Source organism: Oncorhynchus mykiss, chromosome 5 (genome assembly GCF_013265735.2).
Source record: "Oncorhynchus mykiss isolate Arlee chromosome 5, USDA_OmykA_1.1, whole genome shotgun sequence".
NCBI classification, from domain to species: Eukaryota; Metazoa; Chordata; class Actinopteri; order Salmoniformes; family Salmonidae; genus Oncorhynchus; species Oncorhynchus mykiss.
In genome coordinates this window covers 84,533,844-84,561,705 of record NC_048569.1, presented here as the reverse complement: position 1 = coordinate 84,561,705, position 27,862 = coordinate 84,533,844, and the positions used below count along the sequence as shown (strand labels likewise).

General features: G+C 43.2%; 1 protein-coding gene across 3 annotated transcripts in view; it reads right to left on the bottom strand.

Annotated features, from left to right (window-relative positions):
• Nucleotides 1-247: 247 nt before the first annotated feature.
• The window catches only part of dnai3 (dynein axonemal intermediate chain 3), a 30,044-nt gene continuing 2,429 nt past the window's right edge, over nucleotides 248-27,862 (bottom strand). The window contains exons 4-23 of one of the 3 annotated variants that reach the window (XM_021604574.2): nucleotides 26,987-27,171; nucleotides 24,509-24,613; nucleotides 24,127-24,276; nucleotides 23,771-23,970; nucleotides 23,387-23,503; nucleotides 22,187-22,377; nucleotides 20,548-20,672; nucleotides 19,736-19,825; nucleotides 18,906-18,998; nucleotides 17,010-17,132; nucleotides 12,665-12,738; nucleotides 12,330-12,483; nucleotides 11,948-12,044; nucleotides 10,386-10,510; nucleotides 10,047-10,110; nucleotides 7,241-7,371; nucleotides 6,846-7,050; nucleotides 6,525-6,616; nucleotides 6,270-6,392; nucleotides 248-985 (exon numbers count right to left, since the gene is read on the bottom strand). In XM_021604574.2, coding sequence (XP_021460249.1) covers nucleotides 848-985; nucleotides 6,270-6,392; nucleotides 6,525-6,616; nucleotides 6,846-7,050; nucleotides 7,241-7,371; nucleotides 10,047-10,110; nucleotides 10,386-10,510; nucleotides 11,948-12,044; nucleotides 12,330-12,483; nucleotides 12,665-12,738; nucleotides 17,010-17,132; nucleotides 18,906-18,998; nucleotides 19,736-19,825; nucleotides 20,548-20,672; nucleotides 22,187-22,377; nucleotides 23,387-23,503; nucleotides 23,771-23,970; nucleotides 24,127-24,276; nucleotides 24,509-24,613; nucleotides 26,987-27,171 — 2,582 coding nt within the window. In that variant the 3' untranslated portion in view covers nucleotides 248-847. The remainder of the gene's footprint in view (nucleotides 986-6,269; nucleotides 6,393-6,524; nucleotides 6,617-6,845; nucleotides 7,051-7,240; nucleotides 7,372-10,046; nucleotides 10,111-10,385; nucleotides 10,511-11,947; nucleotides 12,045-12,329; nucleotides 12,484-12,664; nucleotides 12,739-17,009; nucleotides 17,133-18,905; nucleotides 18,999-19,735; nucleotides 19,826-20,547; nucleotides 20,673-22,186; nucleotides 22,378-23,386; nucleotides 23,504-23,770; nucleotides 23,971-24,126; nucleotides 24,277-24,508; nucleotides 24,614-26,986; nucleotides 27,172-27,862) is intronic. The other 2 variants (XM_021604575.2, XM_021604576.2) reach the window with 2 other exon arrangements.

Genomic DNA, 27,862 nt, shown 5'->3' with positions numbered 1-27,862 from the left:
CTGCTGAGTGCTGCAGTGTGGATCAATACTGTTTAATCAATATCAGGCGGACAAGGAGTAATCAATACTTCATATGAGAGCAGAACCATGAAACCAAAGACCTGTGAAATGATTTCCTGCCGAGTTCAAATCCTTGGGTACTCACAATGTATTTCATTATCAGGGGCTCTGGGGAACCAATGATGAACCAGGGAGGATGGCAGGCATTACACAGTAACCAGAGTTCACGCAGACAAATATGTATGTATGTGTATATATTTTTTATTTTATTTAACCTTTTTTATACAGGTTTTTCTCATTGAGATGACATTTATTTTTCACAAGAGACCTGGTCCAACAGCAGCAGGGAGAACAATGTTTCAGACAAAACAACTTACTTACACTTAACACAACATTGAACAAAACTATAGATACACATACAGAACAACAACTACATATTACATTACGAAACACAAATATCATAACAAAAAAACAGCTGACTTGTGTGTGTGAAAAGCTCACTCAACTCTGAGGAACCTCTCCATTCACTACATGTACCCACAAGCAAAACAAGAGTTACAGTTTTCTGAACAATTTACTAAAACCAAATGGAGCTTTTAATACTGTACATAGAAAATAAAAAGTGTAACAATTACATTTTTAATTGAACTACTTTGTAGTACTGTGTTAAATGAGTTGTGTGAAAGGCCTCTGGTTTCAGGGAGCATCAGACATCAGCCTGAACACTGGACACCAGGGTTGGGGTCAATTCCAAGAAGTTAACTGACATGAAATTGACCCCAACCCTGCTGGTCACACGAGGTGTGATATCAGGTGTCAGACTGAACAGTGGATTAGGGTTAGGATGTCAGATGTCAACCTTGTCTGTGTCTGGCAGCAGCCCCATTTCCTTCAGGATGACCGTCTCCAAGGACAAGTAGTCCTCATACTCCTTCATGGCCTCCTCCAAGATCTGCTCCACCTGCTTCTCTGGTATGATGGGTTCCTGGGGGGGGGGGGGGGGGGGACCAACATGCTTTTGGTTCATCTTGGAAAAGAGAAATTAATAACAACCACAGTCGTATGTTGTTCAATTTATTTCAACCCTTCAGACCAATTGTGAGACCTCTCACAACAAGCCCACAGAGACAGATTCCCAGCTGTAGATAGTTTTCCATCATAGAGAAAATGTAGAACTCTATCTCTGTGATCAGTAATTACTCTACCTCATCAGAGAAATGCTAAGATCAGTTATATAAAGAAGGTCAACCAACCCATTGTATTGTCGTTCATAATATCCTTCTTTGGTTAAACCTAACCTCATTTAAAACATCCGAGTTTGTGGTCTCCCTAGCAACAGGCCAGGACTAGCAAGTACAAAAATTCAGCGTGTGGTGTGAGAAAGTGAGAGGATAACAAAGTGAATGTTTTTTTAATATATAATGGCCATTTTGAATTTCTGTCTTATCAGGGCCAGACGGGAGAAAATCTAAACACACACACATTTCTGAAAACAGTAATCAGCGTGTTTGGTTTTAAATTCTTGAGGTCTGCGTCTTTGTAGCCTACTCATAAAAGTATTTGGTCTGGATGGAATTTAATTTGTGTGTTTCTCTCCAAATGAGTGCAAAATAATAGGTTGGGAGACATGTCTGAATTGAATGTTGGTTGTTTACTTGAAAAGAAATGTATTCACTAGCCTTAAGATAGTCTTCGATCATCTTGACATAAGCCAGCGGGTTAGGGGATTTATTCTAAACTTTAATTTGTGCCATAACAGTAATTTTGTTCTGTCTGTTTGGGAAGAAAGACAGAATAAATATACATGAGCTCTGGGACAAATGCGCTATCATTGTTGCACAAAGATATAAAACCGTGTTTCAATCATAATCACTGTAATTTTCCCTTATATGTAGATGGTGTATAGTTTAGATTGGGAGTAGACATTCCATGGTGGGTGGCAAAGATCATTTAAATCTGATGATTTAGAATGATCTTAAATGGTTACAGACTAAATACTGTTTAATGAGAATGAGAGCATTTAAAGACTGAGTGAATTAAAGGTGAATTAAACAAACTCAAAGTTTGCTCAACAACAGCAACAACTAGAACCAAACTGGCAAGGTGTTCTTTCAGGGGGACACAAGGGGAAGTATACCTATTTTTTCCAGTAACCTTGGTTGAAATCACAGCCATAAATTGCCCACTCAAGCATCAGATAGTGGGTCTAATGGTTATGTGAAACCAGTTAACTAGTTTGGCAAGGAATGATTTCCTTAGCCTGAAAGGTTTGATAAACCAGTCAACTAGTTTGGCAAGGAGTGCTTTCCTTAGCCTGAAAGGTTTGATAAACCAGTTAACTAGTTTGGCAAGGAGTGCTTTCCTTATCCTGAAAGGTTTGATGAACCAGTTAACTAGTTTGGCAAGGAGTGCTTTCCTTAGCCTGAAAGGTTTGATGAACCAGTTAACTAGTTTGGCAAAGAGTGCTTTCCTTAGCCTGAAAGGTTTGATGAACCAGTTAACTAGTTTGGCAAGGAGTGCTTTCCTTAGCCTGAAAGGTTTGATGAACGCTGTCCAGACATCTCCCTCTGATAGACCATTATGGATGTGAATATTACAGACTGTACACCTCTCCTGCTCTCTGCTGCTGAGAATCAAATACCAAGTAATGAGAGTGAACAGATTCCCACTCCTCTCACACACTTGACTTTGCAGAATTGGACTGAGCACATCTACAGTTGAAGTCGGAAGTTTACATACACCTTAGCCAAATACATCTAAACTCAGTTTTTCACAATTCCTGACATTTAATCCTAGTAAAAATTCCCTATCTTAGGTCAGTTAGGATCAATACTTTATATTAAGAATGTGAAATGTCAGAAGTAGAGAGAATTATTTATTTCAGATTTTTTCATTCATCACATTCCCAGTGGGTCAGAAGTTTACATACACTTAGTATTTGGTAACTTTCCTTTAAATTGTTTAACCTGTGTCAAACGTTTCGGGTAGCCTTCCACAAGCTTCCCACAATAAGTTGGGTGAATTTTGGCCCATTCCTCCGGACAGAGCTGGTGTAACTGAGTCAGATTTGTAGGCCTCCTTGCTCGCACACGCTTTTTCAGTTCTGCTCACAAATTTTCTATAGGTTTGAGGTCAGGGCTTTGTGATGGCCAATAAGTTGACTTTGTTGTCCTTAAGCCATTTTGCTACAACTTTGGAAGTTGTGGCAAAATTGATCCATTTGGAAGACCCATTTGCGACCAAGCTTTAACTTCTTGACTGATGTCTTGAGATGTTGCTTGAATATATCCACATAATTTTCCAGCCTCATGATGCCATCTATTTTGTGAAGTGCACCATTCCCCCCTGCAGCAAAGCACCCCCACACCATGATGCTGCAACCCCTGTGCTTAACGGTTGGGATGGTGTTCTTCGGGCTTGCAAGCCTCCCCTTTTTTCCTCCAAACATAATGATGGTCATTATGGCCAAGCAGTTAAATTTTTGTTTCATCAGACCAGAGGACATTTATACAAAAAGTACAATCTTTGTCCCCATGTGCAGTTGCAAACTGTAGTCTGGCTTTCTTATGGCGGTTTTGGAGCAGTGGCTTCTTCCTTGCTGAGCGGCCTTTCAGGTTATGTCGATATAGGACTCGTTTTACTGTGGATATAGATACTTTTGTATCTGTTTCCTCCAGCATCTTCACAAGATCCTTTGCTGTTGTTCTGGGATTGATTTGCACTTTTCGCACGAAAGTACGTTCATCTCTAGGAGACAGAACGCGTCTCCTTCCTGAGAGGTATGACGGCTGCGTGGTCCCATGGTGTTTATACTTGCGTACTATTGTTTGTACAGATGAACGTGGTACCTTCAGGCATTTGGAAATTGCTCCCAAGGATGAACTAGACTTGTGGAGGACTACACATTTTTTTCTGAGATCTTGGCTGATTTCTTTTGATTTTCCCATGATGTCAAGCAAAGAGGCACTGAGTTTGAAGTTAGGCCTTGAACTACATCCACAGATACACCTCCAATTGACTCAAAGGATATCAATTAGCCTATCAGAAGTTTCTAAAGCCATGACATCATGTTCCATAATTTTCCAAGCTGTTTAAAGGCACAGACAACTTAGTGTATGTAAACTTCTTAGTGTATGTAAACTTCACTAATACAGTGAATTATAAGTGAAATAATCTGTCTAAACAATTGTTGAAAAAATGACTTGTGTCATGCACAAAGTAGATGTCCTAACCGACTTGCCAAAACTATAGTTTGTTAACAAGAAATTTGTGGAGTGGTTGAAAAACAAGTTTTAATGATTCCAACCGACTTCAACTGTAACTTTGGGTCAATTAAATTTGTTTGCAAGACTTACCGTGTGTAACAGATTGTCACCTTCTGGCTCAAGACGTTGAGAATAACTTAGAAACAGGTACTCAGGAGTACACACACATTATACATCAAGCAATCTGTTATGTCATGGCTATCTTAAATGATTTTGGGAAAAAAATATATAGTGGGGCAAAAAAATATTTAGTCAGCCACCAATTGTGCAAGTTCTCCCACTTAAAAAGATGAGAGAGGCCTGTAATTTTCATCATAGGTGCACTTCAGCTATGACAGACAAAATGAGAAAAAAAATCCAGAAAATGACATTGTAGGATTTTTTATGAATTTATTTGCAAATTATGGTGGAAAGTAAGTATTTGGTCACCTACAAACAAGCAAGATTTCTGGATCTCGCAGACCTGTAACTTCTTCTTTAAGAGGCTCCTCTGTCCTCCACTCGTTACCTGTATTAATGGCACCTGTTTGAAATTGTTATCCTTTTAAAAGACACCTGTCCACAACCTCAAACAGTCACACTCCAAACTCCACTATGGCCAAGACCAAAGAGCTGTCAAAGGACACCAGAAACAAACATGTAGACTTGCACCAGGCTGGGAAGACTGAATCTGCAATAGGTAAGCAGCTTGGTTTGAAGAAATCAACTGTGTGAGCAATTATTAGGAAATGGAAGACATACAAGACCACTGATAATCTCCCTCGATCTGGGGCTCCACGCAAGATCTCACCCCGTGGGGTCAAAATGATCACAAGAACTGTGAGCAAAAATCCCAGAACCACACGGGGGGACCTAGTGAATGACCTGCAGAGAGCTGGGACCAAAGTAACAAACCTACCATCAGTAACACACTACGCCGCCAGGGACTCAAATCCTGCAGTGCCAGACATGTCCCCCTGCTTAAGCCAGTACATGTCCAGGCTCGTCTGAAGTTTGCTAGAGAGCATTTGGATGATCCAGAAGAAGATTGAGAGAATGTCATATGGTCAGATGAAACCAAAATATAACTTTTTGGTAAAAACTAAACTCGTCGTGTTTGGAGGACAAAGAATGCTGAGTTGCATCCAAAGAACACCATACCTACTGTGAAGCATGGGGGTGGAAACATCATGCTTTGGGGCTGTTTTTCTGCAAAGGGAGCAGAACGACTGATCCGTGTAAAGGAAAGAATGAATGGGGCCATGTATCGTGAGATTTTGAGTGAAAACCTCCTTCCATCAGCAAGGGCATTGAAGATGAAACGTGGCTGGGTCTTTTCAGCATGACAATGATCCCAAACGAAGGAGTGGCTTCGTAAGAATCATTTCAAGGTCCTGGAGTGGCCTAGCCAGTCTCCAGATCTCAACCCCATAGAAAATCTTTGGAGGGAGTTGAACGTCCGTGTTGCCCAGCAACAGCCCCAAAACATCACTGCTCTAGAGGAGATCTGCATGGAGGAATGGGCCAAAATACCAGCAACAGTGTGTGAAAACCTTGTGAAGACTTACAGAAAACATTTGACCTCTGTCATTGCCAACAAAGGGTATATAACAAAGTATTGAGATAAACTTTTGTTATTGACCAAATACTTATTTTCCACCATAATTTGCAAATCAATTCATTAAAAATCCTACAATGTGATTTTCTGGAATTATTTTTCTAATTTTGTCTGTCATAGTTTAAGTGTACCTATGATGAAAATTACAGGCCTCTCTCATCTTTTTAAGTGGGAGAACTTGCACAACTGGTGGCTGATTAAATACTTTTTTGCCCCACTGTATATATAGTTTTAAATGCGCAGACAGCCCAACTTTAAGCAGGCAATATTCGATGCTCTGGCTTTAAACGTATGAGCTAAAAATGGCAAAACTTTAGAACCAGTTTGAATCGGTTCTGACCATGTGACATTATACACAGATAATGTTTTCCATCAGTTAATAATCATCTCTATATACTGTATCTCACCGTCTTCTTTCTCAGCTCCTCTGCCTCGTAGTCTTTCTTCTCCTTGGCTCTCATCTCCCTCCTCTTCTCAAAGTACACCAGCCTGTCCACCTCCTTCTCAAAGTACTTACTCATGCTCAGCTTCTATACACACATACACACACACGCACGCAGACGGAGGATGGTAGAGCTATATCAAACGCATTGGAGAAAATAAAACACAGATGGTAAAATTGAATACATCCTGTTGTCCTAGAGGCCACCTCCAGTACAAACCTCATTGCTGGAGGGGCTGCGAAGTGTCCATGGGATCTCCAGAATATGCAGAGTGCCCAGGTGATCAGACACAGCCAGGAGATGCTGCTTTGCTGTTTGTACAACAAACAAACAGTGAATCAGATTAATACAGAACTTTCTGAATCGAACAATAAATAAATACAGGGATCCAGCAGCAGCAGCATTAGCAACATAGCCTGGTTCCAGATCTGTTTGTGCTGTCTTGTCAATTCCTACTGCCACAATGACCATAAGAGTTGGCAAGAGAGCACAAACAGATCTGGGACCATGTTGGCAGCACCAAGGTCAGCGGCAACTCACAGGAGACGATCCAGGGTTTGATGCATGTGATCTGGGTGGCAGTGATGTTCTGGGTCTGGGAGGGCTCATGGGTCTTCTCCAGAAGGTCCCACACATCGATATTCCCATCCTCCTTACCGATGAAGAGCACAGCTGGACGTGACTGGGACCAGTATCCCACAGTGCACTTCTTCTGAGAACACGATGACTGGATGATGGGGCCGTTCTGATAGGTCGTAGATCACAACAAGTTCAAATGTTTAAAAACATTTTTATAAGCCTCATCATAAAACCTTATAAAGGCTCATATATACTTACAACAAGTTAGAATGCATTATACCCACAGGGTTTAAGTTAAGTGATACCAAATTATCTTAATGAGTCTGTGTTTGACCAAATGTTGTTATTGTTGTTACCGTGACGCCCTCCTTCCAGATGGCAAAGGTCCATCCTCCCACGGTCAGAATGATGTCTTTAAAGAAGGGAGACCGACGAACAGTGTTCACCTGCCCATCATGGATTATAAACCGATGAGAGGGCTTGGCACCTGAAAAACATAGAGAAGTAGACAGAAACAGAGAGAGAGACAGAGAGAGAGAGAGAGTGTGCGGTTAAAGTTGGCAAAAAACACACACATTTCTTTCAACGGGGCCGGGCGGTGACATGGAGGAGCAGCTTAAGTCCACCCTCTTCAACATATATATCAACGAATTGGCGAGGGCACTAGAACAATCTGCAGCACCCGGCTTCACCCTACTAGAATCTGAAGTCAAATGTCTACTGTTTGCTGATGATATGGTTCTTCTGTCCACAACCAATGAGGGCCTACAGCAGCACCTAGATCTTCTGCACAGATTCTGTGAGACCTAGGCCCACACAGTATATCTCAGTTAGACAAAAATAATGGTGTTCCAAAAAAGGTCCAGTTGCCAGGACCACGAATACAACTTCCATCTAGACACCGTTGTCCTAGAGCTCACAAAAAACTATACATACCTCAGCCTAAAAATCAGCATCACAGGTAATGTCCACAAAGCTGTGAACGTTCTGAGAGACAAGGCAAGAAGGGCCGTCTACGCAATCAAAAGGAACATAAAATTCAACATACCAATTAGGATCTGTCTAAAAATACTTGAATCAGTCATAGAGCCCATTGCCCTTTATGGTTGTGATGTCTGGGGTCCGCTCACCAACCAAGACTTCACAAAATGGGACAAACACCAAATTGAGACTGCATGCAGAATTCTGCAAAAATATACTCCATGTATAATGTAAAACACCAAATAATGCATACAGAGCAGAATTAGGCCGATACCCTCTAATTATCAAAATCCAGAAAAGAGACAAATTCTACAACCAACTAAAAGGAAGCAATTCCCAAACCTTCCATAACAAAGCCATTAACAGCAGAGAAATTAACCTGGAGAAGAGTCCCCTAAGTATGCGGATACTGGGGCTCTGTACACAAACACAAACAGACTCCACAGAGCCCCAGGACAGCAACACAATTAGACCCAACCAAATCATGAGAAAACAAAAAGATAATTACTTTGAGAAAGAATTTACAAAAAAACGGAGAAAACTAGAATGCCATTTGGCCCTAAACAGAGAGTACACAGTGGCAGAATACCTGACCACTGTGACTGACCCAAAATTAAGGAAATATTTGACTATGTACAGACTCAGTGAGCATAGCCTTGCCATTGAAAAAGGCCACTGAAGGCAGACCTGGCTCTCAAGAGACTACCTGTTGGCACAAGAAAAGGGAAACCAGTGAAGAACAAACACCATTGTAAATACAACCTATATTTTTATTTATTTATTTTCCCTTTTGTACTTTAACTATTTGCAAATCATTCCAACTCTGTATGTAGACATACTATGACATTTGAAATGTCTTTATTCTTTTGGAACTTTTGTAAGTGTAATGTTTACTGTTAATCTTTTACTGTTTATTTCACTTTTGTTTATTATCTACTTCACTTGCTTTGGCAATGTAAACATATGTTTCCCATGCTAATGAACCCCTTAAATTGAATTGAAATTGAATTGAGAGAGAGATTACCCCAGTTCAACCACATAGGAGATGAGCCATATTGTCAGGCGGTGGGTGTAGCTGGTGCATGAAGTCAGGCGCAGGGGAGCAGAGATGAGTGAACAACGGACTTTACTCAAGAAAATAGCACAAGTAACAGTACCAATGTGCGAACGGTTGCTACAAAACACGGGTGAAAACAGCACCCGGACAAAACCAGCCGGAAATGTACAGGCATGAACAATAAACAATGACACACAAAGATATGGGGGAAAAAGAGAGTTAAATACATGACCAGTAATTGGGAGATGAAAACCCGGTGTGTGGGAAAACGAGACAAAACAAATGGAAAATGGATCGGCGATGGCTAGAAGACCAGTGACGTCGACCGCCGAACAAACAAGGAGAAGCATCGACTCCGGCAGATGAGTCTGAGGTAGGTATGTGTGTCTGTGTCTGAATGTTTCATCAAGATTTGAATCAACAGTGGTGCCATTTCCAAGGACCAATATCTTCCTATTGGGATACAGTAATAACGTTAAATATAAATAAACAGTCTACTGACCACTGGGAGCACATATTATAGTATAATAATGTCATTTCCCTTGGGAACCTTTTCCCCCTTTACCATTAACTAACATGAGGAACGTGCGTTATAGGGAGCAATTTACCATTAATGTACAAGCAAATAACCTTTGTCTACCCTGACGCTGTTGTGACACCAGACACAGTTTATTATTAAGTAATCACATTCCTGTGCCCTGCCAAAACAAGATGAGGGAACCAAGTTTAATCTCCTGTAATTGGTCATAAATTGCTGAATGGCTCAATACTTTAGTAGTGATACTATTGTAGTCTAGCAGCCATGATATTAAATCTATTTCCCAGACAGTAAATGCCTTGTTTTGTTTCTTGACTGCCTCAAATCTCTTGTGCTTAAACAAACTATGATTAGGAGGAGAATAGGAGATCCTGAAGGCATTGTTTGAGTCTCCATGGAATCTGTAGAGCAGTTACATTCATGATACTTAAGATATATGAAACAAGCAACCAATCTCCCTGATTACTCAGAGCTCTAGAGGTTTAGGAGATTATGTATTTTCCTTGGCTGTGAACCAACGAACGTGTTAACTGTAAGAGTATAGTTTAAATGATATTATAGATAGTCTCATTTATGATGATCTTACTGAACAGTCGTCCAGAGTCGTTGTCCTTCTCCAACTTCCAGTCTGTGTACACAAGCTCTCCATCCTGAGGGCAAAATGTGGTAGAAAGAACAAGTTGTAGCCGAGTTTTACCTTAGTGTAACTAAGCCCCAGGATGGATAGTTTACAGTTGGCATACAGTATGAAGTGACCTGTGACTTGAATTGAGTTCTTCATGAAAAGTATTAACTCCATAACTCATCAATGAAACACATTCCACCTCTAGTAGTACGTACTTTTCAGTTACTTGATAATAGTTCCCCCTTGGAACTTCCTTCCATCCATCCATATAATAGTTATGGAGAAGAAAGGCTACGTTACCTCGGTCCCTGCGTATAACCTGGTGCAGATGTCCTCCAGCGGTTTGAGTTGTTTGGCTGAAGGCACTCTGAGCAGGGCGTACTCTGGAGCAACCTCTGACCTCTCTGCATTCAGGTGGGCCCGGTCTGTCAGGGGTTAATAGGGGGAAGCACAGAGTGAGCAGTGTTGTTATGCAGTTAAACATCATAGTTAGGGCATTTATTCCAGATAGCCTTTTGTAGCTCTTTAATGACTGTTACTCTGTGAGTGAAACAGCCAGGGCAGTTGACCGGAGAGCACGCGGGGCTGTGGCTCTGTAAGGCTTGGTACCAGCTCAGTCATCTGACCACCACCAGCAGGAGAGGGAGAAGGAGAGGAGCGGTCTTTTCAGTGACAAAAGCCCCACTGTCTGCAGTGATAGTGCAGGACTCGACAGCATGTTCACAGCTCTTTATCGCCATATTATATTAGCTATCTCTAGGGTATGATCACTACACACTATTAGTTATAGGAGATGTAGGCTACTCATTAGAACTGTGGTTAAGATCAAATTGGGTTACACTAACAAACGTTCCAGTGATGACTGATGACATTGATCATCATAGCGTCATTGATGACACGAAGATCACCACCTTCTACAATCTAAACCTAGTGTTCCTATTGGGTTGGAGGATCGTAGGGAGGAGTCTTTAAGACAGGACAGGTAACACCTTCCAATCAAGACTCTCTACCTGACCTTCCATTCTCTAACAGACAAAGCCGCTACCCACCATAACTCAAGACAGCTGACCCTATTCATTACATAGATCATATCGAAACAGCCCACGACATGCCCAAAAAATGCCCCAAAAATTCAGCACCTTTTAGGTTCAGTAACTGAAAATTAATTAATTAATTCCATAACCATTAAGAAAGCTGTGTGTATAAATGCAGATCTTAAAGCAGCAAGACAAAGGCAGGTTTTCTTCTTGATGTACCACCCGAGACACAGGAACATCTTTTGGCCCCAGGGGCTCAGCAGCATATTGCAAACAGCTGACAGTCAACAAGGTTAATGCCCCCTGACTATGAGAGCCTTGTCTAGGTCTGGGACCGATCGTTTAATAAAACAGTATTAAACCAGAGGCGAGAAGGGTGAGATGGGTGAGGGGGGGTGGTGAAGGGAGAGACGGCCATGCCCCACTGATCATAGTGCTCACTGATCCAAAGTAGAATCTGAAACAGTGGCACACTCAAACACATACACAAGCATGTAGAACGCAATGTACAGACACACTGACAAACACATCACACACTCCACAGACAGTGTGTGCCCTGCGGGTCCATTACAAAGAGTAACTAGTCTCTTATATCTTTATCTCCTAAGACTATTGATTTGGTAGACAGATGTTGTTTTGGCTTGCTGTTTAGTGTTCCGCTCATCTGTGTTGCTTCAAGGGGTTAGAAAAAAGGGAGAATGAAAATAGGAAAAGAAAGAGTGACAGCAAGAGACATAAACAGAGGGAAGGGAGATGCTCACCTGCATCACTGCCTGAAGGAGAAGGAGAGAGTAAAACGGAGGAAGAGGGAAGGTAAATACTCACCTGCGTTGCTACCTGTATGGTTGTCACAGGTGTTGTCTCGCAGGCTGATTTTCAAAGGGCTGTATTCCCCGCTGGTATCAATCTTAGGCAGGGAAACCTGACACATGACAAGACGATAGCTTTGACATCTATCTAATGCCTTTAGAGAACTGTCAAACACACAGTACATTCCAAAAATAGGCAACACTAGGAACACCACTCTCCCTTCATATTTTCTATGTGAATTTCCGACAGATCAGAAGTGTAGGGGAAAATTAAAGTGGAGATAAAGGGGTTGAAGTGGAGACTGAACCTTGGTATCTGGGGTCATACCAGGAGTGTTACCAATTAACCAAGGGGTCTGTTATAAATCAGTAATGGTACAGTATGATATATGCTGTACCCTGATGAGTGGTTTCCATGTGAGGTCGAGGTGTTTGAAGGTGTTGGGAACACCGTGAGGATTCTCCAGGGGTTTCTCCTCCACCTTCTGTTTCCGCTGGTCGGCCATGGTCTGGAGTACCCTCGGAGCACGAATATCCCAGAACATCACACAGCTGGTAGGGAGAGAGACAGACACAGAGAGAACAAAAGAAACAAACAAAAACACCAACAAAGAGACAGGACCTAACATTTGATACATCTAAATTGTATTGTTTTTCATTCAATATTCTATTTTTCATTTTTTATAAAACGATTGCATTTAGTCAGTCATTTAATATTAATGTCACTTTGTACCAATCAGGGGCGCAGGTGACGATCTGAACACATATTCCATTCTTGTTCTCCATCGGTACCCCCATTCTAGAGACCTTATCAGAATGAAAGAGAGAAAATGAATGAATATCTACTACACCACAGGTAGGCTTTTCAGTCCTTGTCACGGTGAGTAATGATATCCCATTTAGGGTCGGAACCTTGTCCTAATAAAAGGGAGCACTTGGGAGCATAGACCATTGTGCAGCTGTATTTTAGTCCTAGAATAATGCTATCCCTCCCTCTATGGTTTTACAGGTTTGGCTCCCTGGGGACACTTTGATAATTGCCTGGTTTCACTTAAACCAACGACTGTCTGTGGATTGCAACGAAGCGTTGCACCACCCACACGCTTCTTTAGACATAAGACACACTTTATTAGATGGTATAACCAATGAATGTTCACTCACTTTAAACACAGGGCATACAATGAGATTGAGGAAGTGATAACTTCATTACTATCCACCTCTTTAATAAAACCATGCAAATGTAGCCAGGGTGTCAAGTCTGTTTCTGCTCTCTTGCCAACTCCTTCTGGAAATGTCATGCTCAATATTACACTGGTACCCAGGCTAGTGTGAAAGGCTTGTAGTGATATTACTACTAAGACAGCACTATATAGGCATCACGACAAGTCACTTGAAGATACGAGTCACCATTACCTGCTCTGACCTGTTAGGGAGGTTTGTGTTGACAGGATCCCTGACATAGAGATGATCTCTATGGTGCTTCCTGACGTAGATGGACCACAGCAATTATGTCTAAAAGCCTGTTGTGACATTCACCCTTGACCACTCCTATAAAGCTATTCCTATAGACCTTCTCTACTGTGACTACTTTCACTGATCATCTATCTCAGATCCTGCTAAAAATTTATTGTGTAACGGTCAAAGTGCTTTTAAGTCAGATTGGATCGTAAATTAAACAGGGTCATCATACCAAAATTAGACTCAGAAATCATTAGTGTGATAAGAGGACCTAGCTAACCCTTTTAACGTAAGTGTTTGAATATCAGTGTGTAAATTAGGTGTGAAGGCTTAAAAATGTCAGTTGAGAAGTTCTCACTGGACCCTGGTAGGTTGGTACTTTGTTAAGTGTATTTACTTTAGATCTCATAAGGTGGGGCCTCCCGAGTGCTGCAGTGATCTAAGGCAATGCATCGCAGTGCTAGCTGTGCCACTAGAGATTCTAGGTTAGAGTCCAGGCTCTGTCGCAGCCGGCCGCGACCGGGAGACCCATGGGGCGGCTCACAATTGGACCAGAGTCATCCGGGTTAGGGGAGGGTTTGGCCGGCAGGGATGTCCTTGTCCCATTGCGCACTAGCGACTCCTGTGGTGGGCCAGGCACAGTGCACGCTGACACTACAGTGTTTCCGCCGACACATTGGTGTGGCTGGCTTCCGGGTTTAGTGGACATTGTGTCAAGAAGCAGTGTGGCCTGGTTGAGTTGTGTTTTGGAGGACACACGGCTCTCGACCTTCGCCTCTCCCGAGTCCGTACGGAAGTTGCAGTGATGAGACAAGACTGTAACTACCAATTGGATACCACGAAATTGGGGTGAAAAAAGGGGTAAAACATTTGTGGTGAGAGCCGAGTGTGTTGAGACCAAAACTTTCAAGAATTTTTCATTTGGACAAAAACAGAAAAGTCAAATCACATTAGTATTTTCTCATGGTAAGACATCACAATCAAATAATTAACTAATAAAGCATCTTAAAGGGATAGTTCAGGATTTTTGCAACCACTAACTTCCTTCATACTGGATGGAGAGAAATATTCACAAGTTCATCTAACTCATCTAATAAAGGATATCATTGCCAAAATCCCGAACTATCCCTTTAAGTCAGTGGTATTCAAAGTCGGGTTGAGACAATTGCAGTGGTGTTGCAGAAATTAAACAATTTTGAACAAAAAATGAAGGGTACAGAATATTGTATGGGCCAATATACAAACGTTTTTGGGAAAGGTCATTTGAGAAGAGCGATGAAAATGTAATTAACTGATTTTTTTTTGTTGATTGAAAAATATAAATGTATCGATTTTAAAGGTCCAATGCAGCCATTTTATCTTAATATCGAATCATTTCTGGGTAACTAACAATAAAGTACCTCACTGTAAATGTTTTCAATTAAAATGGTAAAAAATTTAAAATAAAATACTGTACCTTCTTTCCAAAGAGCAATTTCTCAAGCAAGAATTTTGCTAGGACTTTCAGGCGGTCTTTTCAGACAGCTCTTACACTTAAATTTTTTTTTTTTTTTAAAAGTCAGTTAAGAACAAATTCTTATTTTCAATGACAGCCAAGGAACACTGCCTTGTTCAGGGGCAGAACGACACATTTGTACCTTGTTGGCTCGGGGATTTGATCTAGCAACCTTTCGGTTACTAGTCCAACGCTCTAAACACTAGGCTACCTGCCACCCCACTACAGTTCCTCCCCTCATCCCCCTACAGTTCCTCCCCTCATCCCCCTACAGTTCCTCCCCTCATCCCCCTACAGTTCCTCCCCTCATCCCCCTACAGTAACTCTCCTCATACCCCTACAGTTCCTCCCCTCATCCCCCTACAGTTCCTCCCCTCATCCCCCTACAGTTCCTCCCCTCATCCCCCTACAGTTCCTCCCCTCATCCCCCTACAGTTCCTCCCCTCATCCCCCTACAGTAACTCCCCTCGTCCCCCTACATTTCCTCCCCTCATCCCCCTACAGTAACTCTCCTCATCCCCCTACAGTTCCTCCCCTCATCCTCCCACAGTTCCTCCCCTCATCCCCCTACAGTTCCTCCCCTCATCCCCCTACAGTTCCTCCCCTCATCCCCCTACAGTTCCTCCCCTCATCCCCCTACAGTAACTCCCCTCATCCCCCTACAGTTCCTCCCCTCATCCCCCTACAGTTCCTCCCCTCATCCTCCCACAGTTCCTCCCCTCATCCCCCTAAAGTTCCTCCCCTCATCCCCTTAAAGTAACTCCCCTCATTCCCCTAAAGTAACTCCCCTCATCCCCCTACAGTTCCTCCCCTCATCCCCCTACAGTAACTCCCCTCATCCTCCTCCCCTTCCTCCCCTCATCCTCCTACAGTTCCTCCCCTCATCCTCCTACAGTTCCTCCCCTCACCCCCCTACAGTAAATCCCCTCACCCCCCTACAGTAACTCCCCTCACCCCCCTACAGTAACTCCCCTCATCCCCCTACAGTTCCTCCCCTCATCCCCCTACAGTTCCTCCCCTCATCACCCTACAGTAACTCCCCTCATCCCCCTACAGTTCCTCCCCTCATCCCCCTACAGTTCCTCCCCTCGTCCCCCTAAAGTAACTCCCCTCATCCCCCTACAGTTCCTCCCCTCATCCCCCTACAGTTCCTCCCCTCATCCCCCTACAGTAACTCTCCTCATACCCCTACAGTTCCTCCCCTCATCCCCCTACAGTTCCTCCCCTCATCCCCCTACAGTTCCTCCCCTCATCCCCCTACAGTTCCTCCCCTCATCCCCCTACAGTTCCTCCCCTCATCCCCCTACAGTAACTCCCCTCGTCCCCCTACATTTCCTCCCCTCATCCCCCTACAGTAACTCTCCTCATCCCCCTACAGTTCCTCCCCTCATCCTCCCACAGTTCCTCCCCTCATCCCCCTACAGTTCCTCCCCTCATCCCCCTACAGTTCCTCCCCTCATCCCCCTACAGTTCCTCCCCTCATCCCCCTACAGTAACTCCCCTCATCCCCCTACAGTTCCTCCCCTCATCCCCCTACAGTTCCTCCCCTCATCCTCCCACAGTTCCTCCCCTCATCCCCCTAAAGTTCCTCCCCTCATCCCCTTAAAGTAACTCCCCTCATTCCCCTAAAGTAACTCCCCTCATCCCCCTACAGTTCCTCCCCTCATCCCCCTACAGTAACTCCCCTCATCCTCCTCCCCTTCCTCCCCTCATCCTCCTACAGTTCCTCCCCTCATCCTCCTACAGTTCCTCCCCTCACCCCCCTACAGTAAATCCCCTCACCCCCCTACAGTAACTCCCCTCACCCCCCTACAGTAACTCCCCTCATCCCCCTACAGTTCCTCCCCTCATCCCCCTACAGTTCCTCCCCTCATCCCCCTACAGTAACTCCCCTCATCCCCCTACAGTTCCTCCCCTCATCCCCCTACAGTTCCTCCCCTCGTCCCCCTAAAGTAACTCCCCTCTTCCTCCTACAGTTCCTCCCCTCATCCCCTTACAGTTCCTCCCCTCATCCCCCTACAGTTCCTCCCCTCATCCCCCTACAGTTCCTCCCCTCATCCCCCTACAGTAACTCTCCTCATACCCCTACAGTTCCTCCCCTCATTCCCCTACAGTAACTACGTACCTCAAAGGTTCCCGGCAGCCACTGGATGTCTGTAATGGGTGCTTTGTGGCCATTCTCTATGCCTGAGACAGCACAGTAACGCACCACAGGGGTCTCATTCTCCCGCTTGTCTTCAAAGCCCTGCTGGGGTGACAAACACACAGGGATTACAGCAAACAGCAGGGTGTTAGTCACACAATACAGCAAACAGCAAACAGCAGGGTGGCATAAGCACTGTCAGGTCAATCAACAGGTTCCATACCATAATAGCACTATGGAGGATACAGAGTGAAATACTTTAATGTCCCAGAATTGTCCTTTCTATTCTACTAAAGACACAATTCAAATAATATACAGTTAGTTGCTTTGCTAACAGTGGAAATTAAGAATGTGGTTTATATTATATACAGAAGGATTTTTGTTTTTTGCTCTAAATGGTTTAGGACCTAGAGCAGTGCATGTGATTTCACTTTGCACTTTGGCCACCGCTGTCGTTGGCTCTGTTTCTCATTAAGACTGAGATCACTGGCTGATATGAGATGTAGACTTAGCAGTACAGCTGCATGCTTGGAGAGTGCTGTATATGTTACTGTTTGTGCATGTCTACTGGGTTATGGCACCCTTTTCCCTATATACTGTAGTGCACTACTTTTGACCGGGGACAATAGGGCTCTGGTCAAAAGTAGGGCACTATGTAGGGGATAGTGTGCCATTTGGGACATAGCCTGTCTCTACAAAAGGTGTGAATATGGCAGGTTAGGACATACACACGTTCCCTTAAAACCATACCCCCCGTTTACAAGGCAGTAACAGGTGCTAGTAAAGGACATCTTTAGCTGATAGAACTGCCATTGTTTGTTCTGAAAACACATAGCTGTAATCAGGTGTGTGTGTGTGTGTGTGTGTGTGTGTGTGTGTGTGTGTGTGTGTGTGTTTTAGGTCATGGAAGACCTATCAGGGGCATAGAGGGGTTAGGCAACAACTGGAGTGTGTTGGTGTTGTTGACTCTGGATACTGGATGTTGGCTCTGGAGTGAACAGGGACACAGTGTATGGAGGGAAGGAAGACGGGTGCAGCTGCTATCATATTCTACTAGGTAATAAAGAAAGAATAAACTGACATAGAGACTAATGAAGGTTGGATATTAGGGCTGTGACGATAACAGTATCACAATATTTTTCCACTGCAAACATGAAAACATGAAGTTGACCAAACTCTTTAGTTCTTTAAAAACCTGCTGTAAAATATTGTGTGCTATAGGTTGGAAAATAAATACATGTGAGTCTGGATGACAACATAATGATATTTGTTTCCATGTTTGTTTCTTAAAGAAGTGAAATCCGCTTCATGTTTTGTTTCCTTGCCACGATACTAATGAATATCGCAATACTGGAATCTTCCCACCCCATTGGAAATGGGATGGATGTGGCAGGCAACAGCTTTGGGGTTCCAGGTTTTCTGCTTACTAGTTAAGGCTGGTTTTGCCACGGTATATGGTTAGGTTAGGTCAGAGATGGTCTATAATGTTGTAGTAATGTTGCCCTTGTAACAGGCTTTGGTTAGGTCTGACCTGGACAGAGTTGAGGTTTGTGGGGCTAAGCTGCCTAAGTATATGGGTTAGGTCTGGCTTGCTGTGATCGCCAGGGTTGGCTTGAAAAGGACCATCAGGACCGCTGCATTCCCCTTTAATTAAAGGCTGAGGATGAAGAGAAACCCGGCAAGCCAATGTGTCATCATTTCACTGCGTCACAGGGCTTTAACTCTAAAACTCTAAGCCTAGAACTGGGCATCTAGATTGAAGATAATATTATGAACCAGAATTGGGACCCCTCATAGACTTGCAATGACCTCATCTGCAGAAGCATGCCATTGGGATTGAGTCAGTGTGATCAGGACAGAACGTTGATTAGTACTTACTAAAGCGTTGGTGTTTGCTGCTATGTTCTTTCCACCACTGGTGCGTGTGCCCTGTAATTGTTCTACATGGGTGGATATATCCCATAACACAACCTGAGATGACAACAACACAAATAAGTGTATTACTCGGGGTGGATCAACAACTACACCTTCACCTCTCATAAAACCCTCTCCTTTTAACGTATTATTAATGCTTCAGTTTAATATGAACATTTCATGAAAGAAAACCATGGAGAAAACAATGGAGGATAATGGCCAAAGAGGATAAAGATAACAAGGAGAGAACGAAAAGAAAGCTGCACCTTCTATAAACAGCTATTTATCTGTTTTATCAGATTCCCTTGAAATGAAGCCAGTGAGGCCAGTGAGGCCTGGGACGGAGGAGGACATGGGAAATGAAATCTACTCCTGAGATGGTTATATAATACGGCCTCATAAGAAAAACTCCACAGTGCTGACAGTTAGTGGGCACTGAAACAGAGACAGGGAGGTAGGTAGATAGGGAGCGAGGAAGGGAGGGATAGAAGGAGGGAGTGAGGGAAAGGGAGAGAGGATGAGGGAGAGGGAGCAGGAGGGGGGAGAGGGAAAGGGAAGGGAGAGAGAGGGAAATACGTGGGTGGATATATCCCATATTCCATAACACAACCTGAGATGACAACAGCACAAAGAACCTGAGTGAGAGAGAACGTAGTTGAGAGGAGTATTAACATCAAGAGAGAAACATTTGGTCAGCAGCACCAAAGAGGGCAATAGAAATATGTTAACTTGGCAGTAAAGAGATGGAGAGAGCGAGAGAGAAAGAGAGAGAGAGAGAGAGACGGAGTCAGAACCTGGCCGTTCATGCAGCCACCAACAATAATATTTGGGTCGGAAGGGCAGAACTCAAAGGAGAAGACGTCGTCTGGGCACTCCAACAGCAACTGCAAACAGCAGAAAAAGAGAAACCCACAGCGTTACAGTGGGCTGAGGCATTACATTTCAAAGCAGAGAGAGACTTTCAAGTACTATGGTCCCTTGCCATCGAATGTATTTATTTATTCTAGTCATTCAATACACTCAGCATTTTAAATCTATGGCCTTGGCTAATCCCATGTGCAAATGATTCCACTTCACTGAACATAAAACGAACAAAAAAATAACAGAGAAACAGCTTTGTAATGCAAAACAATGAGTTAGGCTACATTATGTTCAAGTGCAGCACTAAATGTGGTCTATTCCTAACAAGTGCAAAGCTGAATTTGGTATATTACTAACAAGTGCAGAGCTGAATCTGGTCTATTCCTATCAAATTTGTTTATTTTATCTGCTGAAAATGTATTGCAGTATTTTTTTTAAATCCCTAAACCACCTCATATACAGTACTTTATAATGGCTCTATTATCCTTGGGTAAGTTCGACTGCTCAACTCAATTGTAATTAATTAAGAGACTCTTACTTCAACTTAACCAAACAAAGGCGTTGAATGACAGTTCAAAGCAACTTCTAAAGCCATTCTCTTTTTAAGAGAGCTCATCTCAAACAGATCTGACGTGAGTCAAGGGTGAGAAGAGAGATATTGCTTGTAAGCTGTCAGTGAGGATTTATCCAGAGAGAGAGAGGTAGAAGAGGACGAAATGAAAGAGAAGACTTTGCCATACCATACCTGTGGGTTGATGGGATCAGAGAAGCTCCAGAAGAGAATGAGGGAGGGGTTTAGGAGCAGCTTAGTGGAGCCATTGATCCTGTCCTCGAAGGACAGCCTCTCTGTCACAGCCACCGCTATCACACCTAAACACAACCACATATTCTTTCTTACTATGTGTAATACCGATTGTGTCTGTACCCATCTGTACCCATCTGTACCCATCTGTATCTTCTGTCTGTACCTTCTGCCTGTACCTTCTGCCTGTACCTTCTTTAAAAAAAAAAATGTTTTACCCCTTTTTCGTGGTATCCAATTGTTGTAGTACCTACTATCTTGTCTCATCACTACAACTCCCGTACAGGCTCGGGAGAGACGAAGGTTGAAAGTCGTGCGTCCTCCGATACACAACCCAACCAAGCCGCACTACTTCTTAACACAGCGCACATCCAACCCGGAAGTCAGCCGCACCAATGCGCCGGAGGAAACACTGTGCACCTGGCCACCTTGGTTAGCGCACACTGCGCCCAGCCCGCCACAGGAGTCGCTGGTGCGCGATGAGACAAGGACACCCCTACCGACCAAGCCCTCCCTAACCCGGGCGACGCTAGGCCAATTGTGCGTCGCCCCACGGACCTCCCGGTCGCGGCCGGTTACGACAGAGCCTGGGCGCGAATCCCCTCTGATGGCACAGCTGGCGCTGCAGTACAGCGCCCTTAACCACTGCGCCACCCGGGAGACCTCTGCCTGTACCTTCTGTCTGTATCTTCTGTCTGTACCTTCTGTCTGTACCTTCTGTTTAGCACTATTTCGCCAGCTCGAATTCCGGGCACATGTAAATGTACTTAAAGGTGATTCTGATAAACACTGTCATAACATTACAGAACCATACAGAAACTCCCACAACCACATATAACCACTGTCAAAACCATACACATGTATTTGATACCATCCCGCTCCAGTCATTACCACGAGCCCATCCTCCCCAATCAAGGTGCCACAGATCTCCTGTATTGAAGGGTCTGCAGTGTGACTGTGGTTATGAATGATTGTTACTGTGGCCCAAAAAAAGATCAGTGCAATCATTTACATTTAGCAGACAGACAGTGATATACAGGGGTGACTGTCTGTCAAAATGAAGGAACAGTAATGTTCTGCTACTGAACAGAACATACAGAATACTTATCATCATCGGTTACTGTATGGGTGTTACAATCAATTCAAAGTTTATTGGTTGTTTAAACAGATTTGCAGATGTTATCAGGTGCAGTGAAATGCTTGGGTTTCTACTAGCTCCAACAGTGCAGTAATACCTGGCAATACAATAACAATACACGCATAATCCAAAAATATGAAAACATTTATTATATAGGAGGAGCCATGACTACAATACAGTATACACTTATAAAGTGGTTGAAACAGTATGTAAACATTATTAAAGTGACCAGTGTTCAGTGACTCTATGTCACAGTAGGCACCTGTACTGTTCCCCTTGTCTTGACCCCGTGTCCAGGTTCCTCATATAAATATGATTACTACCTCCTGGTTAATGAGGACGCTTCCTGCTGTACTTCCACCGGCCAACCCATTAAAGCCTCATTGACTTGAAGGGGAATGCCCCTTCTAGTAACTCCAGTTCTATGATGTTCCTGTCCCTTACCGTTGATGGTGGGGTGCCAGTTGATGTTGCTGATGGTCTTCTCCTTGCTGAAGTGCAGGTCAGTGAAGGACTGGTACTCCTTCAGGTGTGGGTCAGCCTTCCGTCCGTAGCCACTGTCCTCCTCACTCAGGGCCTTCCAGTCGTCAAAGAACACATCCATGATTTCATTCTGCTGGATGGCTATCTCAAACCTGGGAAGTTCATTTAATAAAGAACACACACATCTTTACAGGGCGTATAGACTCGAGACGGCATCGCGCGGTGAAACAGCGGCTTCCCATTAATTTTCAATGGAAGGAAAGTTGTGAGAAGCAGAGTGGGCGATGCGAGCATGGGCCAGGGAGCTGAACAAGGCGGGACTAAAGTTGGGCAAAGCTGAACTTTATGCAAATCTACAGCGATATTACGGCGCAAGTAACCAATCGAAGCTCACCATAGCTTCCAACCCCTACTGGATTGGCTAACAATGGCTGTTGATACGTAGCACTACCTAGCATGCTTGCTAGCTTGTTAGCACCCACATGCAGGCGGCCATATCGTGGCTAGGCGAGTTACTGCTGTAGAGTATAAAACAATTTTTGTGACATTGTCAGCTAACCCATCTACAGTATATCTCGGCCGTCAGGTGAGGTGCTGACTAAGTAATACTCTCATCTCTCTTTCTCAGATGTTTTATTTTTTATGTTAGCCTGGATCCTGTCTCTGCTCAGCTATTACATTCCACTCCTTGTCACTCCTGTCATTTGCCAAATATTCAGGAATGGCAAGGAGTGGAAAGTTAGCTAAAAAGATTGGTAACCAGACTAGTCTGATGTACAGAACAGGATGTAATGTAGAACACAGTAGGTCATGTAATAGATTGATGGTATACAGATAGGATAGGACTTTATCGAATACTAGTCAATAAAATGTTATTTTAGATTGACTTTAAAAAACATTAAAGCTTAGATAATGAGCAGAAAACATACATCAGCATAAACCATGGAGAATTGCCAGAAGAAAAGTTAAGTCTCCATAAGTTACTTTGTGCATATCTTGATCAGGCCTTGGCTTTCATAATGTATGAGAGTGGATTCCTCAAGGCCTCAAGGCTGCACTATAATGTATAACTCTGGATGGCTTTCAGTCATTCCATGCATTAAAACGCTCCCATTGAGTCCCAGAGACTCGATCGTATCCATAATTTAAATGATCCCTTACCTGGAGGCCACAGAGTTGACAAAATTCTTCAGCTTCTCAGATTGGAGGCAGTTCTCTTTCTTCTCCTCACTGAACTCTCTGGGTTCGTACTGCGTGCACATACTCCTTGGATATGTCCTATGGAAGAGAACAATAATGGATAAAGTAGGCAAACTTTTGCTTCAATGTTCAATTCAGATAATCTTTCAGTACAGGGTATAGTCATTCTAAAACGATAAAGCATTCGATGATTCATTGTAATGATTCATCAAAAAAAAGGTAATGAATCATTACAACACATCTGGCATTGTTAGGTACTGCCAATGTGGACTAGTAGCTACAGGACTGTACCATGGTCTATTTTCTTCCCCTGTTCTACCTGGCTCTAGTTACAACATGACCTACCACTGTGTTTGGGTGCTGGAGCTCTTGAGGTTGGGGATAGTCTGCACCCCAGTGTGTCTCTCCATCTGCTTGAGGCTGAAGTTCTTGTCCTGGTAGGGGGTACATTCAATGAAGCCATCCTTGGTCTCCATGGCATTACGGTCAGAGAAGAAGATCGGTGCCCCAAACTCCCTCCGCACCCTGGAGATCCTATACTTCAACTGAGACGGAGGAGGAGAAAGAAGAATGAATGAGAGACAATTTAGCCATTAGATCATTATCTAATTCATTCAGAACAATCATTTAGTAACAATTCTATTTCTGTTTTGATATTTGAATTATATTTTAGGGCCCTAAATGTTGTTCCGGTGTTTTACCCTGGGTCTGGAGTCAGTGACAGACTCTTCCTCTATCTCCTGTTCGCTGCCCAGAGAGATCCAGGGTTGGGGTTCAGAGGTTTTCTGGGCTGCAAACACCTCCGACGGCTCCCGCTCCAAAGCTACCTCAACTCCCAAAGCCACTACAGGCTACATGGGCAAGACATACAGAGAACACTGTAATGAGTAATAGGGATTATATTGAAGACATGAATGATATTCTTCTTTAGATGTTTTGAATTTGAATCATTACTTTCTTTACTTATTTTATAATCACGTTATCATTCATATACAGTAGTAAAGGGCGTTTTCCCCCTAGTATGTCACATAGTACCGTTTTTCTTCTTCTGAAGAGGAGAATACTGGTGGTAAATGGACTCACCTTAAGGTGCCTCTCCTTGGCATCTGCTGTTAGAACCAGGTAGAAGCTGGATCCGTAGATGAAGTCTCTGTCGTAGACCAGGAGGAGCTCATCTTCAGGGTAGTCCTGTTGTATCACATAGGAGAGAGGGTATTGAGAGCACAGTGCACTGCACACACATAGACTAGCAGGTTGGCATAACATGTAAGTACAATTTGACTAAAACAGTGATATATTTTCAAACCCAGATTTTTTTACTCTTAATGAGTGTCATTGTGAGTGAAACGTGAACTAGTAGATCATTTATAAGGGCTGGTGGGGGTCTTGGTCAGTGAGAACCTGAATTGTTGTCTCAAGGTCTTAGAGAGGACAAACAACCACACACACGTCACCATGGAAACAGCACTGCCCCACACAGCGGAGTGATATTTGATGATTAGGGTTGGGGAGTAACGGATTACATATAATCCGTTACATGTAAAGGCATGGTAACTGTAACTGTAATCCCTTATGTTACCAGCTAAAATATTGTAATCAGATTACAGATTCTTTTGAAAAACTAGATGATTACTTAAACTCAGAAAGGATGTTTGTGAGGAGAAAAATATGCTCAAACTTGCACACTTTTTATAGACTTAAAGGGGCAATCTGTAGCTGCTACATCCATTTTTGGATTTATAAATTATATATGTATACAGTGCCTTGCAATTGTATTCATCCCCCTTGGCATTTTTCCTATTTTGTTGCATTACAACCTGTAATTTAAATTGATTTTTATTTGAATTTCATGTAATGGACATACACAAAATAGTCCAAATTGGTGAAGTGAAATGAAAAGAATACCTTGTTTCAAAAAATTCTAAAAAAAATACCACAGAAAAGTGGTGCATATGTATTCACCTCCTTTGCTATGAAGCCCCTAAATAAGATCTGGTGCAACCAATTACCTTCAGAAGTCACAAAATGAGTTAAATCAAGTCCACCTGTATGCAATCTAAGTGTCACATGATCTCAGTATATATATACACCTTTTCAGAAAGACCCCAGAGTCTGCAACATCACTAAGCAATTGCACCACCAAGCAAGTGGTACCATGAAGATCAAGGAGCTCTCCAAACAGGTCAGGGACAACGTTGTGGAGAAGTACAGATCAGGGTTTGGTTCTAAAAAATTATCAGAAACTTTGAACATCCCACAGAGCACCATTAAATCAATTACAAAAAAATGGAAAGACTATAGCACCACAACAAACCTGACAAGAGAGGGCCCACCAAACCTCATGGACCAGGCAAAGAGGGCATTAATCTGAGATGCAACAAAGAGACCAAAGATCAAGGAGCTGCAAAGCTCCACAACAGAGATTGGAGTATCTGTCCATAGAACCACTTTTAGCAAACACTCCACAGAGCTGGGCTTTATAGAAGAGTGTCCAGAAAAAAAGCCATTGCCTTAAAGAAAATAATAAGCAAACACGTTTTGTGTTCGCCAAAAGGCATGTGGGAGACTCCCCAAACATATGAAAGAAGGTACTCTGGTCAGATGAGACTAAAATGTACCTTTTTGGCCATCAAGGAAAATGCTATGTCTGGCGCAAACCCAACATCTCTCATCACCCGAGAACACCATCCCCACAGTGAAGCATGGTGGTGGCAGCATCATGCTGTGGGGATGTATTTTATCGGCAGGGACTGGGAAACTGGTCAGAATTGAAGGAATGAAGGATGGAGCTAATTACAGGGAAATTCTTGAGGGACACCTGTTTCAGTCTTCCCGAGATTTGAGACTGGGACAGAGGTTCACCTTCCAGCAGGACAATGATGTTAAGCATACTGATAAAGCAACACTCGAGTGGTTTAAGGGGAAACATTTAAATGTCTTAGAATGGCCTAGTCAAAGCCCAGACCTCAATCCAATTGAGAAGATTGCTGTACACCAGCAGAACCCATCCAACTTGAAGGAGTTGGAGCAGTTTTGACTTGAAGAATGGGCAAAAATCCCAGTGACTAGATGTGCCAAGCTCATAGAAACATACCCCAAGAGACTTGCAGCTGTAATTGCTGCAAAAGGTGGCTCTACAAAGTATTGACTTTGGGGGGTGAATAGTTATGCATGCTTAAGTTCAGTTTTTTGTCTTATTTCTAGTTTGTTTAACAAAAAATATATATATTGCATCTTCAAAATGGTAGGCATGTTGTGTAAATCAAATGATACAACCCAGGCTAGGAACTGAGGCAGTGTTTTTCCCCCAGACCCCTCAACCTAAACATGAGGCCATGTGAATCAATCATCATATTGGTTGGGAGAATATGACATTTTAGTAATTTAGCAGACACTCTTCCAGAGCGACTTAGTTGTGAGTTAATATATTTTAATACTGGTCCCCCGTCGGAATCAAACCCACAACCCTGGCTTTGCAAGCTCTACCAACTGAGCCACACGGGATTGCCTGTATGCTTCCTCTGTATGACAACAATAACAATGACATAGAGATCAGCCTACCAGCACCAGCTGCTTCATGGGGCTGAAATCAGACACAGCTGCCCTCATCCTCATGTCCTGCACAATGTCCTCTTTCCTCAGGATCTTGTAGGGGTTGTCCCCCGTGACGTCCTCGTCACAGCGACACCCAAACAGCTCCTGGGTAGCCGAGGTCAACGTCAAGGGCAAGATGTCATTAGGATGACCTTGATGTGAGGGGGACAAGGGTCAGACTGTTCAGGGAATTTGTACAATAAGAACACATACTTCTGTTTTCTGTTGCAATACATTTTGCTGTGCTGTGGCCTACCCTAGAGTGTACCTCCAATTCCCAGTTGCCATGACAAGAAAAGATCAAATACAAAAACGTACAGCACTGTTCTTAATTGTGTTTTATCTGATTGTAAAAAAGCATGATAATACAAACATCATCACCAGCCTACAAACAATCAGAAGAACAACATGATTCCAGTAACGCCATGTGTATAACACCAGAGCACGACAGTATTCCCTTTGAAGCCTTTTGGTAAACAGGCTAGGAAGCTTCTCTTGTATACTTACTAAAATAAACTTATCTTGGACATAAACACAGGCTTACAGTGCATTGCATGCTATAGTAAACAGGGCTTTGCATAATTATAGCTCTCATCTCACCTGTGGCCTGCATCAAAGCCTTTCCACAGGGTTGAGGCTGAGGAGACCCAGAGAATGCTGAAGTACAACTTAAGTAACCACTTCCCAACTGGGTGTGTCTTCCCTTTGTATTCAGACCACCAGCGCCCATGCCAAATTATTGTAGTGGAAACTCACACCATTCATTTACAGTGGGTGATGTGTTAAACATGCCATGTGGTAATTATGGAAAATATGTTATGCTTGAGTGATGATGAGAGGTTA